A 15,161-nucleotide genomic window follows, 5' to 3' on the forward strand; every position below is an offset into this window, starting at 1 on the left:
GGCCTATTATTCTACAGGGATATACCTCATTACTCCAATCAAGGTCTAAATATCTTAAATCACCCCTAATATCGATCTGACCTAGTTATGAAGCTTTTTGATTTTTTAAAAGTAACCCGGCTTCATTCTCCTCACACTTGGTTTGTAGCAAAAAAAATCTGTGAAAATGTTCTTTTATGATATGGAAGGAAGCCCATTGGTAGGCGAACTGTGTCAGGAAGTGACGTCACACCCGATCGCAGGGGAAGCCACGAGGGGAACACACACTGACAGGGTCCCTCAATAAGCGCAAACAACCTGTGATATTTCTGTATATATTTGTGATTGACTTCAAACAACCAAATATAAAACAAAATTTGTTTCAAATTGAATAAATGGTGTTACACTATTTAGATTTCTCTAAATGGGAGTAAAAGAAGCGGACCTAGAGGAACAGTGGGATCTGCTAAAATTACTGCCAATATATCAAGTGGTCGTCTTGTAAGTAGGAAATTTGGCCATATGGTGGTGGAAACTGATGGATGCTGTGTCGGACTGGCCCAGTGGGACACCGGGAAAAAACCCGGTGGGCCAGACCCCCCTCTCCTATTTACATTTTGGAGGAAAAAAAAGTTTTTGTTGATGCGCAACGCCTTCTGCGCATGTTCACCGAGCGACGCATTCACACAGTCGCGCCAAGCTTGGCACGTCGCAGTAGGGGGTCCTGGACCAGCGGTCCCGGTGGGCTACGGCCCCCCCCCCAGTCTGAACCTGATTGGATGTAAAGAACTGACTGCATGTATCACTACTACTAAAGGAGAATTTAAAGGGAAACTACACCTGAGTGAACATTTTTAACACCAGGTGCTTTCACAATATTGAAACGTGCTGCACTGATTGATTTTGGCTTTCTGGTTTCTCCGTTGCTGTACGCGCTGATTCTATCTTTGTTTTGGAATTGGATACGGCTGAGAGACTGTGGAAAGATCGGTAGGAGAGAGTAAACCTAAAGGACTGCCTTTTAAAACAGTTTTCTTTCAATCTTATGATATGGATGTCACATTTAATGAAGCTAATGTGCGTATATGCTTCCTGTAGTGTCTAAAAGTCTTGCGGAACCCTCTCTGCGCAAGCGCAGCTCTAAAAACACTCTCAAACGCAAAATACCAACTTTAGCTGTGCAACAAAAGCCCCGCCTTTGCTTCGCTTTCAAGCCCCACCCCTTGCGTTACGTACGCTCTGTGTCTGATTTCCCCGGACTGACAGGAAGAGACTGGGTGCTGCTGCGTTTTACGAGGCGCTGTCATGGTAGCGGCCTGGGAATTGTGGATGTTTATCAGGCAGCGATTCCGGATGGGGACCCTGCGGGAAATGTGCAGGCAGTACCCGCTGTCCTGCTTCATAGTTCTCTTCTTTATGCTGGCCACCATGCTGCTGAAAAGGTACGAGGAGTTCTCCGCCAATCCCTGCTGGGGCCATGACAGATTCTGCACTCCACAATTTGCCCAATTACACACCGGCTATTCTCTCTCATTGACTGATACTTCCTGTAACAGACTTACTGCTTCTCCACTTCTGGCAGGAACACACTACCCCCACCCTATCCCTTTTGCTAACAGCCCTGAAAGGAGCCAGCAGCACCTTCTCCTCTTAGGCTGTTTTTTTTTTATTTAGGAAATGTAGGGGAACTACTTGCATTGATTGTCTAGTTGCATGCATGTCTATTTCTGCTGTATTTTAAAGGAGGAATGAGCTTTAAAGGGGATTTCCACCCAAAACCTGCACATTGTTCCAGGAGTCACAGTCAGTAGTGCAAAGATGATAAAATCCAATAAGTTTACACACATTGATAAGTTGAGTTTAAAGGGCAATATTTGGGGCAGTTGTTTAGAATGACATTTCCTTTCATTATTAGAAAAGCTGTTTTTGGATGGAGATCTCATTTAAAGAGCCACCTTTTGGCTTCATTTATGGAACATTTAAGGCCACCGGGTGCTTAAAGTGTTATTGGTATTTCTTCATTTTCGTACAGTTCGTATGTTTCTCTCGTGCTGTGCCATTCTCTTAACAGGGAGGCCTTAAAGTGGATTTTTACTTGATATATTTGCAGGGGTTTCGGTTACATAGTTACATAGTTACATAGTTAAATTGGGTTGAAAAAAGACAAAGTCCATCAAGTTCAACCCCTCCAAATGAAAACCCAGTTAGGGCTCTTACACACAGCGATTTTCTTCCGTTCAGCCGCAGGGAAGTGCAGGAGCAGACGCACTCAATTATTGTGAAGGGTGCTGTACTCACACTGATGCATGTATGCGCCGAATGCAAGATGCTGCGTTGCACCTGCGTTTGGCACTTACATGCGTCTGTGTGAGTACAGCCCCTTCACAACAATTGAGTGCGTCTAGTCCTGCGCTCCCCTGCGACTTGAACGGAAGAAATGCAACATAGGGGAGTGCAGGAGAAAACGGCCGTGAGTAAGAGCCCTTAATGTACGTGTGTCCATGAGATACACCCAATAACAGATCTCACTGTTTTGACTATAGATTTCAGTATAATTCAAACATACCACAGAAGGGCAGGATTCAGAACGGGTTTGTTTGGTGGTTTGAGGTTTAGTGTCCTAGTTGAAAACACAACATCTCAACTATCTCCTGGTTTTAACTTCTTGACTTATCTATAAATAGTATACTGTAGATTCTTTTTACTATAGGATACCTTTGTCACAAATAGATTCATTTGTTTTTTTGTTTCTGTTTTGTAGATATATCCACGTTCTTATGATCTTCTGGTCATTTCTTGCTGGTGTTGTTACATTCTACTGTTTATTGGGCCCTGAATCCCTCCTTCCAAATATACTGTTTAACATAAAGTTCAAGCCAAAGGTAATCTTACAGAACATATTTGTCTGTGTTTTTTTTACACACAAAAAGCAATTCATAACTGTATTTTTTACAGTCATCTTCTGTTTTTTTTTAAAGCTTTTAAATGGGGGTCACTTTACATAACACTTTACATGAAGTCTTCCATTTGAAGTGCTTATTATTTAAATTCTTTACATGAAGTCTTCCATTTGAAGTGCTTATTATTTAAATTCTTCAGAAAAGAATGTGTTGAACTTTAGATATAGAAACATTGTACTAAAAAGTCACATTACACTATTCTGCACTGTTCTGAAAAAAACTTCATCATTCAGCATTTTTTTTTGCTTTCATCAGTGTGTGCAACTAGTGTGCCAGAACCTAGTCTGTTAGTATTGCGCAATCATTTGTAGCAACTACAAACTTTATAAATGCATTGGATTTTATGTGGAATTGCATATGTTAAATGCAGAAAAGTGTTTATTTGTGCCACTTTATGATTATTTATTAAAATTCTAGAGTAAAAATGATTACAAGATTTTCTTTTAGACTTGCATTGCAATACTTCGTTTTTAATTTTTAAGGAAAAGTTTCAAATATTTATGAAAAATTTCAGAATGTAATTTAAAAAAAAATCAACTAACAGAAAAAAAGGTATGTAATTTTGTCAGGATTCGGGGGGGGGGGGTCCTTGTCCACTGAATTAGATTTTAAAATCTAGTGGAGTGTTTTAATTTTTCTTTGATAGTTTACAAAAAAGTACTATGTAATGACATTCTGCAACTTAATTTTATAATTAATTTTATAAAACCTTCTGAATTGCATTGGTAGTTCCAAATAATGTGTGTAATGTTTTAAGGCTATGGCCGGTGTCATGTCATGGGTGTTGTCCCAGCCTTAATCAATCTTACAGTGGGAATTACAATAGGAACCCAATTTTACATTTTTCAGGGGACCAGAAAATAATGTTGTTACGTTTGGGAAAATGTCCCACCGATACATTTCCATGATTTTACAACAGAAAAAGATGTAAAATGAGGAAATCAGGGAATGTAAAATTGAGGTTTCACTGTATTTATTTGATAATTATGATAAAATCACCTTTTATCTTTTCTTCAGCAGCTGGAACTGCAGGAGCTTTTTCCGCAAGGTCACAGTTGTGCTGTGTGTGGTAAAGTTAAGTGCAAAAGGCACAGGTAAGTAGGTAGCATGATGATGAAGAAATTATAAGATGAATGTAGGACCCGCAAAAGACTAAAATTATGTATTTACCTACCAAATTTCAGGCCTACCCTTCAGCTGGAAAACTACCAGCCGTGGTTGAATCTGAAGGTACCTTCAAAGGTTGATGCATCACTGTCAGAGGTATGTATTATTTAATTTTAAATAAGTGCTAAGCTATTCACTGCACCCCTCTATTGTATATGCCTCAGTCGTGTAATAACAATCCTTTATTTGTTTGAATTCTATAGGGTCCCATGAGCTGAACCCATTTCAAGCATAACTCTGTTGCCATGTGTTACTACCAACTTTCTCTAGGTTGCAACACAATTGCAATATTTGGTGTAAAAAATAGATCATATCCCTAAGTAGTATATATTTTTGTAAAATGTATTAAGTTTATTACCCTTGCAAACACTTTCAGCAGCAGTTGTATGGGACAACTTATTGGTTTAAGCACTGTATATAAAGAAAGATGTTTTTAGTAGGGTTCATTAAACATAGTTTCTAATATAAAATATACATTAAATGATTTGGTTGTATAAAAAGATGATCTTCACAAGTGGTTAAATGCAGGACGTAAAGAACATATGAACAATGTTTGCTTTTAGGAGTCACAGTTATCACATTATAATTTTTATCATTACATATTCTGCAGTGCTGTACAGTACATTGGTATATACACTGAACACGCAGATTTACATACAATACTACCAATAACCAATAGAATAGGTAAAGTTGGCCTTGCCTAAAAGAATTCACAATCTAAAAATGTCTCACAACTCATACAGCAGGTTTATATGATGCTATAGAATAACGAGTAAATTGATTCCTAATCCTGTTTTCATTTTATGCAGGTATTTGAATTAGTGCTTGAAAACTTTATTTACCCCTGGTATCGGTGAGTATTGTGTAGTTTTTACCATTGAGAAAATGTTGTTAAAACATTCTGCAGAGAAGATTTTTTTTCTAGATTCTTTGAAAGTTGTATTGCTTTAAAGGCTGTAGGTAGCAGTTAATAAGCCCTCTCTGTATTCTAATGTAGAAGATATTTTGACCACTATGGTAATCCGGTGGAAAACATATATATTTAAAGAGAAAGAGAGCATCTGAAGCCAGGGCACTCACCCCTAAAAAAAGGCAAAAAAAGCCCAGGTGCTGCTGCAAAAGTAATATCAGCATTAAGAACACAGAGCACTCCTGTGTTTATGTGCAAAACTTTAATGGTGTAAGTCAACGTTTTAAGACATCATAAACCGTTCCTCAAACTAACTTAAATAGTCAGTAGTGAGTGTTGCTCTTTACTTGGTAACTCATATGACCATTATACGCCTCCAGTAATAGGCTAACCTGTCCCTCATTATTTAACATTTTTTTAAATATAGTCTATAGTCTATAATACTAATGTGCCAGACTCTCAGGTGCCCCCCCCCCACCCCACACTGCTCAGCACAGGTATCCATGATAAGTATACAGTCTTTCAACACCAGGTATAGTTCTGCAATCTGCCCTTGTGGCTATTTTTCTTTACAGAGTCTATTCACATATTTGGTTTCCCAGGATAACCGCATGACACTGAGGTGTTACATACGCTGCCACTTTGCTAACCTATAGCTGTGCTGAAGACTCTGCATATGGTGGTCACTTCAATCCTCCTCTTATGTCTCCTTATTTATATCTATTTGACTATATTCTACTCTGATTTTATATATCACTTGGACATGCTACTTCGCTGCACTTTAAATGCGCTCCTTTCCCTTTGATTATTAGCTTAACTATCTATACATTGTGATGTTATCTACGTTGTATACTTCACACCAATGATGTTGTGGGGGTTGGTTTTAGGTGCCAATTTTTACTCACTACTGACTATTTCAGTTGATTTGGTTTGGGGAATTGTTTGTTATGTGTTGATAAATGACCTCTGTTTAGGACCGAAACGTCAACTTAAACCATCTATTATTGCACATAAATTAAAGTCTCACGAGTGCTCTGTGTTCTTCAAGGTTTGAATGAATCATCCAGCACTGATACAGTTTGCTTATGTCAAATGAGCCATGTAGTATCTAAAGAACATTGTAGTTAAACTTGTACCTTTCCATAAAAAAGTTAAATTCTGGACTTCATGATTAACCCAATCAATTGATTGGTAGAACTGCCAACATACCTGAGATGACCTTGACTTTTGGAAAGGTTTTAACAAAATATCCCCCTATGTTTAATAAAAGGCACTAAGTTTGCCCGGTAGCAGTAACCCATAGCAACTGATAAGAAGTTTGTTTTTAAACAGGCGATTAGTAAACTTTACAGTACCTGCTGATTGGTTCCTATGGGTAACTGCTCATGGGCAAATTTAGGGTCATATTTATCATGCTGTGTAAAACATTGGAGAAAAATATCACCCGCCATGTTTCCTTACCGACCAATCAGATCTATCCTTTTGTTTTTGAACTTGTAGGCCATTACTGGTGATGTTTTTCTCCAGTGTTTTCAAAGCATCATAAATAGGCCCCTTAGTGTCTTATATTAAACAACACCCTATGTCTAGATGTATGTATTGATATGGGTCAAAGGATCTAGTTTATCTGCAGAGACATGTTGAAAATGAAAAAAATCACAGATGCAAGACTAGTGATCAGTAATATATACTTGCCCTTTATAGTTGTATATCATCTATTCCATAATACATCTGTTTGAGGATATAGTTCATGATCTTCATTTCTCTTTTTTTTTTTTACTTCTTTCAGGGATATTACTGAAGACGAGTCATTTGTAGATGAATTGAGACTGTCATTGCGCTTCTTTGCATCTGTGCTTGTTCGAAGAATACAGAAGGTAGTGATTTTATTTTTGCTTGTAGCTGTTTATTTAAAGAGGTTGTTCACCTTCCAAAAATGTTTCAGTTCAGTTGGTTTCAGATAGCTTACCAGAAATAACATTTTTTTCCAATTACTTTCTATTTTCTATAGGTGATTGTTTTTCTAATATTGAAGTGTAAAGTGTAATTTTTCACCTTCTAAAGAAGCTCGGGGGGGTCGCCGACCCTGTAGACTGTTATTATTTGATACATTTAGTTGATACATTTGTTATTTTTGTCCCTGCTGAGCAGAATCTCTTGGTTTCATTAAAGGCAGCTGTTAGAATTGATATAAGCTGTTAGAATTGATATAATAGTTGTTAATACTGCTGAAAAAATGTATCAACTAAATGTTGCATAATTGTAACAGTATAGTGTGTACACTTGAATTACTGAGCTGCCAGACTGAAACACCAGAGACAGGGAAATTAAACTTTAAACTTAGATTTTGGAAAAACGGTAAAAAAATAAAAAGATGGAAAGTAACAAAAAAAAATCTTTATTTCTGGTGAAAGCAACTGAACTGAAAAAAGTGTTTGGAAGGCCAACAACCCCTTTAATCCTCCAGTCTTCCCACGTATTTAACTGTCATTATTGTGAATTGCTTTTTCAGGAAAGTTAAATTAATAAACCACTTGTTGTCACCACATGTAAATGTCTGTATGGTCTTAACCAAACTCCACACACATCATGAGTTTTTTTAAGCAAAAACATGCCTTGGTTTTTCATATCTAGGGGTCTACATGCAATATCAAGTAAACATAGACAATTTGCAGTGCATTATATAGCCTAACTATTTTCCCTTTCTTATATAATTTTAGGTGGATATCCCATCTGTTATTACACAAAAATTGTTGAAAGCTGCTATGAAGCATATTGAACTAATTGCAAAAGCGAGGCAAAAAGGTGAAAGAAATGCTGTTTTTTTCTTTGATTAGGTTGTATCCACTTATTTCCTTTTTAAAGTAGCAGCTTACATAGATATTGAAAAAGAGGAGATGAGCATTCTAGCTGCCTAAATAATTTAAGGGTGCACAGATCCAGTCCTTCATTGGTAGCCTTCCAAGTCTGAAGCATGGTGTTGATACAAGGCTGCAAGACATAAAAAACAATATATCTGAGTACTTGCTGTCTTTTCCGCTATACTGTATAGGTTTGGGGCTTGTACACCCTAACCTGACACTATTACTGATTAATTTCTGACCTTTATGGCTCTAGTGGGTGGTGTGCACACTGATACTGGAAATCTTTCTAACACATATCTGTACATATCTGGACACCTAATGATTAATTGGATTGTTGTGCTTTTTCATGACTTGGATGTAAGAATAGTGGTTCCAAAATGTTTAACGGGTTACTTGTAATCAAGTAATTGTTGACTTTGTTTAATAAGCCATATTATGTGTTGTACAACATGCAGATTCTCAAATTTTAGAGTTTTGCTGCAAGTGGGGTACCTGTGGGTTATGGTAGGTACTTGGTGGGTAGTGGTTTGTCAAGTGCAGATGGAGTGGGGGTTGATGTACTAGCATGTTGTAACGTCTTTCAATTTGCTTTCCTAAAAACAGATATTCTCTCATGACATTACTTCCTTTAACTAGGGCAGGAGGTGGTAAGGGAAACAAAACTGTTGTGGGTTGGGTCCAGATAGCAAATCTGACTATCTAGGCAGGTAAAAATAGATATTGTAGGCCCTGGTGTAGGTCTAGTAATTGGCACAATAAACCCAAACTCGGCATCGGAATATCAGGTGGCACAGTGTAGCAAGACTTCCTGAGGTGCAAACAATATAACAACTTTTATTACAAAAGGATGTGCTGCCTGCCAGAAAGTGGCTATTTAATTGTCATGCATGTTTTATGGCTAGTTGGATTAAGGCATGGCATCAGTGGATCAGGTTATGCAAAAAAAGAAACGATCTTTGCATTGGGAATATGGGAATAGTCACGTGTTAATTTTAAAACTACTGTAGAATAAGTAAGTATACAGTGATGTGAAAAAGTATTTGTCGCCCTCCTGATTTCCCCTACTATTGTATATTTGTCACACTGTGTGGTTTAGGATCATTTATAAAATATAAAAGTAAATAAAAATAGCCTGAGTAAGACTATAACATAGAGTTTTTAAATCATTACTGCATTTATTTAATGAACAAACATATCCATGACCCATGTGATAAAGTGGCTTCACTCCAAAGGCAGTGACAAACATGGCGGGTCATGGCGGTTGTTGAGTATTGTTGTAGGGTAAATACTCAAATACTCAAATCATGCAATCTTGTGAAAGTACCTTTGTACATAATCATTTTCATATGATTTCAGTGTTTCCTTGTAGTAATTCTCAGAACCCAAAATGTATGGCAAGATATGTTCCACTTTCGGCAATGCCCTTAAACTTAACTTTTAGCAGCAATAACTGCAAGCAAATGCTTCCTATAATCTGATATCAATCATTAACACCACTATTGAAGTATTTTGCCCTACTCTTCTTTGCATGACAGCCTTAATTCAGAAATGTTAGTTGGGTAACCCATTTACAACATAAATTCATGTTGATATGTGAAAAGGATACTTTGTTTTGTTTCAGTAAATGACAGTCCAATCTACAGGAAAATTAGCTTGTTAGCATTCATTGTTAGCATTTCAAATCTTAAAATATACTATAATTTAAATGATCTTTAAAGGAGAAGAAAACCTACCAAAGCATTTAATTGCCAATAGATTAGCCACAATAGTGCAAGCTATAACACTATATTCTGCAGAATGCTTTATCATACCCGAGTAAACAGCTCTATAACTCTCTCTGTCTGAGTCTCTCCCTGTTTACTCATAGCTCTGTGCTCAGATTACAGCAGGGAGGGAAGGGGAGGGGAGAGAGGAGCAAACTGAGCATGCCCTAGCCCTGGAGGTTTAAGCAAAAAAACAGGAAGTCTGATACAGAAGCCCATGTGTACACAATAGCAGTAAAGACATGCTGTGTTTCTTTTAACCGAGAAATCAGATCAGCATTACATTGAGGGTTTACTGATGTTTTAGCCTTTTCTTCTCATTTAAGCACTTTCAAGGATATATTTGGAACCTGGGTTTTTCTGAATGAGGGTTTATGCTAACTTATTGCAAAGTACTGTCTTACTATCATAGAGAGAGCACGAAGAAGAGCTATATGTTTAAATATGACACGGGAAACAGCATTCCTGTATTTCAAAGCTTTCTGGATGGGTTTCCAGTTAATTGTTTCAGAACAAACTTATGTGCACTTACCGACTTACCGACTTGTAACTCTGCTGCAGTTGTAGGGGTGTTACTGCAATAAGCTTTTAACAGCCTGATCCATTGTACTAAAGTCCACATGCAATAGAATGGAGGCAAGCACAATGACATTTAATTTAATAAGGAACCACATCCCTTCCATTAAAATGTTTAATTGTGAGTTATACTGTGCAAAGAGTATGTTTACATGGCACAAACAGTTTGCACAGTATAATTTACAATAAAATATATTAATGGAAGGGCTGTGGTTCCCTATAATTTTTTTGCACAAGAAACACATGCACAAAGTGGAGGGGTTATTGCTAAAAAAAAAACTTCATTTTGGTATATGTACACATTTTAACTGATTACATTTCTTTATTAGTGAAAAACTCAGAGTATCTGCAGCAGGCTGCCTTAGAGGAATATGGGCCGGATCTTCATGTTGCCTTAAGAAGCAGGAGAGATGAGTTATTCTACCTCAGAAAACTTACAGAACTTCTGTTCCCTTTTATTTTGCCTCCAAAATCAACTGACAGTAGGTGAGTGTTATCATTTATTGCAAAGGCAAGACGTATAATGCTTATATTCCCATACTTACAAACTTTATAAACTGTTATTTCTTAAATTAGATAGATCAGATTCTTTATTTGTCACATGCATAGTTATACAGGTACAACATGCAGTGAAATGCATCCTGATCCACTTTTTTAGACTGCAAAATTAAAAACATACCAGTTAAATACTACAACTAAGTACAAAAGGATTACCATAACAACAAGAATTCTAAGAAGAAAACAGCAGTGCAGTGCAGTACATACAATAACCATGTTACATGAGGTGACGGTGAAATAAATGTAAACGTAAATGGACTGTACTATGAGAAAATAAAAAAAAGAAAAGGTGCAGTAACAGTACAAAGTATTAAAGTGCATAGTTTGTGAATTGTGTAGTACTGTATTGTGGTGATGTAGTGTGTCACATAGGTCAAGTAGGTGCAAGTGAGAACAAGAAGGGGTCGGAGATTATGTGTAAAGTGACATGAACCAAGTTATCTACATAAGTGACAGTGAGTGAAGATTGTATAAAAAATATGTAAATATAAAAAACATCAGTGCAATATATGACAGTATAAAAAAAGCTGTACTGTATTGTGGTGACGTAGTGTGTCACATAGATCAAATAGGTACAAGTGAGAAAAAGAAGAGGGTGGAAGGATATGGGAGATTATCGGTAAGGTGGCATGTCCTGGTGTAGCAGTCTAATGGCCTGAGGATAGAAACTTCTTTTAAGTCTCTCAGTCTTGGCCAGGATACTGAAATCCCTTCCCTCATTTAAGTAGGTAAAATAGTCCATTACTGGGATGTGATGGGTCCTTGAGAATCCTGAGGGCTTTGGTCCTGCATCTCGTGGTGTAAATGTTCAGCAAAGATGGAAGAGCTGACCTGCAGCAGCGATCTGCTGCATGTGTTACTGTCTGAAGGGCTTTGCGGTCCTCGACACAGCTGTGTCATCAGCAAACTTCACAGTAGCGTTTAAGCGATGTGTGGCCACACAGTCATGGGTGTAGAGAGAGTACGGCAGGGGGCTAAGACCACACCCTTGTGGAGCTCCAGTATTAATAGTAATGCTGTTAGAGACACAGTTGCCAACTTTCACTACCTGCGTTCTACCTGTGAGAAAGTCCAACACCCACGCACACAAATGGCTGTTAAGTCCTAAATCCTTCAGTTTAGTGAACAGTCTGCAGGGTAGTATTATATTGAATGCTGAACTGTAATCAATAAACAACATCCTCACATAGTTCCCCTGTTTCTTATCCTCGTGGCTGAGGGTGGTATGCAGCACGTGGGAAATGGCATCCTTTGTCGCTCTGTTGGAACGGTAGGCAAACTGAAGTGGGTCCATGAAACTTGGTATGAAGGAGAAGATGATGTACTTAAGAAGCCTCTCAAACACTTTCATGACTAATGATGTCAGTGTGACAGGTCGGTAGTCATTCAGGCATGAGGCTTTATTGCTTTTTGGAACGGGAACAATTGTGGATTTTTTTAAGCATTTGGGGACCACAGACTGCGCCAGAGACTCGTTAAAGAAAACTCCAAATAGTTGATCAGCAAAACAGCTCAGAAGTCGTCCGGAGATGCCATCTGGACCTGCTGCTTTCCTGATTTTTACCTGTTTTAGTGCTGCCCGCACATCATGCTCTGCAATGCTGATGATGCTCTCGTCACTTATGTCACCATCTTCCATTATCAGGTTATAGTTAGCACTATCCTTAGTGCTAACTATAGCGTAAAAAGCGATGAGCTCATCAGCAAATGCAGGATCTACTTGGTGTCGCAGAGGAATTTCCTTAGTAGTCTGCAATGGTGCGCAGTCCGTGCCACATGCTCCGTGTGTCTCCTTGATGGAAGTGCAACTCCACTCGTTCACGATACTGACGTTTAGTGTCTTTTACAGTGCGCCGAATGCCATATAAAGCCGCTTATATCGGCTGTAGTAAGTCCAGCATTATAAGCAGCAGTTCGAGTGTTCACTGCCAACTGAATCGATCTGTCAACCCACGGTTTCTGATTCGGAAAAGATTTAATTTTCGCCATAAGGACAACTTCATCAGCAAGCATGCTAACAACTACTTTTGCAAACTCGATGTCGTCTGTGCATGCCCGGAACATGTCCCAGTCTAGGTCGGCGAGCGTGTCCTGTAGCGTGGCTTCTGATTGAACAGACCAGCATTTCACCTCCCTCATGACCGGAGCTTCACAGGTGAAAGTTTGTTTATATTCCAGAAAGAGGAAGATGACGTTATTGTCAGATTTCCCAAGCGCTGGATGTGATACAGCTTTGTTGCCTTGCTTGCATGGGGTATAGCAGTGATCCAAAGTCCTAGTCCTAGCTCCCCTGGTCGGACACGTAAAATGTTGGTAAAAGTTTGGCATTGTCTGTCTGAGGCTTGCCTTATTAAAGTCCCCTGCTAAAATGAGTTCTGCGTCTGGGTGTTTGTTCTGAGTCGCACATAACACATCGTGGACTTCAGACAAGGCTATACCTGTGTCCGCACTGGGTGGAATGTAGATAGCCATGTCAATGGCTGAGGTAAACTCGTAAGGCATGTCGTTTAGAAGACACTTGATGATTAAATACTCCAGATGAGGCAAACAATAGCCGGAGAGAGTAGTAGCACTCCTAGCATTGCACAACTTGTTGACCATGAAACAGACTCCTCCGCCTTTAGCTTTCTTAGCCTCTGCCGTTCTGTCCATGAGAAACACAGATAATGATTCAGACTGTGTTACTGCTAGATCTGGCACTGTGGGTGTTAGCTATGTTTCCGTAAAGCAAAGAATGTTACAATCCCTCATGTCATGTTGGAAAGTAACTCTTGCTCTTAGGTCATCCAGTTTGTTAGCCAGCAGGATAGTGGGCAGTGGTGGTCGATGTGCTTGTTGTCTCCATCTGTTTCAGACGCCTCCGCGTTTACCACACCGTTTCTTTGTTTGTTGCCACGGGTCACCGTCGCGTAAAATAGAGTCTATTATATGAAGGGTACATTACTGCACTTATTTCCATATCAAGTTTAGAACATCTATACAGTATATATGGTAAGGAAATGGTTATTTAGTTATGCTAGGCACCACTGCTGCCATCTTGTAAATGAATACCTCATAGTGCTTCTTGAAGGTTTTAAACATGCCATGGTACAGAGAATTCATCATGGAAACATAATTTTCCACAGGACCCAACTGCACCATAAAGGGTAGGCTATGTTTCAAGTTGCCCCCCCTGCAAAAATTCTACAACTACACATTCTTGATTTGTAATAGTTATGCAGTAGGGATGCAACGAATCCACTATTTTGGATACGGCCGAACCCCCGAATCCTTCGCGAAGGATTCGGCTGAATACCAATCTGAATCCTATGCATATGCAAATTAGGGGTGGGAAGGGGAAAACATTTTTTACTTCCTTGTTTTGTGACAAAACGTCATGTGATTTACCTCTCCGTCCCTAATTTGCATTTGCAAATTAGGGTTCGGATTCGGTTCGGCCGGGCAGAAGGATTCTGTAACTGATATTATTAACACTTCTGTTATTTGGATGGGTGTTTGAAGTTTGAGTAGCTTCAGTTTACTTCTTTGGTTTTTATTAGTTCTTGAGCCAAACAAGGCAAATGTTTTTTGTGATTTAAACAGGCAAAAAGTATGTTCAGAACGAACAAAATTTATTGAACTCAAGTTGAACAAAGGGGAATACCCTTGAAATTGTGTTGTTTTTCTTTATACTCCATAGATGGCAGCGTAGCTTAATATTTTGTGTTTTCAGAAGCAGAAGAAAAGGCCATAGGTGTAGAGTTTGATATATTTGACTTTCATATAAAACTGTGACACTTGTTTAAAGGAACAGTAACGTCAAAAAATAAGTGTTTTAAAGTAATGAAAACATAATGCAGTGTTGCCCTGCACTGGCAAAACAGCTGTGTTTGCTTAAGAAACACTACTATTGTTTATATAAATAAGCTGCTGTGTAGCAATGGGAGCAGCCATTCAAAGGAGAAAAGGCGCAGGTTACACATCAGATAGAAAATAAGCTCTGTCTGTCTAATGGTGTTATCTTCTATCCATTAGTTATCCTGTGCCATATAGCCGTTTTTCAATTTCCGCCATTGCTCCCCAGCAGCTTGTTTATATGAACTATAGTAGTGTTTCTGAAGCAAACAGATCAGTTTTTCCAGTGCAGGGCAACAGTACATGATATTTTCATTACTTTAAAACACTTAAATTTTTTGGAGTTACTGTTCCTTTAAGGGCTATTTCAACTTTACTGGGGTATTTTTATGCATTTTGTGATGTGTTTGTGCCTGTATTCCATGTTTAAATTTTGTAATTATTTTTTTTCCAGACCTCTAACTTTGTTGGTAAGAGAAATTCTGTCCGGTTCTGTGTTCCTGCCATCCATGGACTTCCTTGCTGACCCAGTACGTCCTAATTACTCAAG

At 38.5% G+C, this 15,161-nt stretch overlaps 1 protein-coding gene across 4 annotated transcripts in view; it reads left to right on the forward strand.

Moving 5' to 3' along the window:
- The first annotated feature begins 305 nt into the window (after positions 1-305).
- The window catches only part of snx14.L (sorting nexin 14 L homeolog), a 56,917-nt gene continuing 42,061 nt past the window's right edge, over positions 306-15,161 (forward strand). Inside the window, exons 1-9 of one of the 4 annotated variants that reach the window (XM_018261830.2) lie at positions 306-1,421; positions 2,741-2,861; positions 3,960-4,033; positions 4,124-4,202; positions 4,916-4,959; positions 6,806-6,893; positions 7,737-7,821; positions 10,549-10,705; positions 15,066-15,141. In XM_018261830.2, coding sequence (XP_018117319.1) covers positions 1,285-1,421; positions 2,741-2,861; positions 3,960-4,033; positions 4,124-4,202; positions 4,916-4,959; positions 6,806-6,893; positions 7,737-7,821; positions 10,549-10,705; positions 15,066-15,141 — 861 coding nt within the window. In that variant the 5' untranslated portion in view covers positions 306-1,284. 4 annotated transcript variants of the gene reach the window in all.

This window comes from Xenopus laevis, chromosome 5L, assembly GCF_017654675.1.
Source record: "Xenopus laevis strain J_2021 chromosome 5L, Xenopus_laevis_v10.1, whole genome shotgun sequence".
Lineage (NCBI taxonomy): Eukaryota > Metazoa > Chordata > Amphibia > Anura > Pipidae > Xenopus > Xenopus laevis.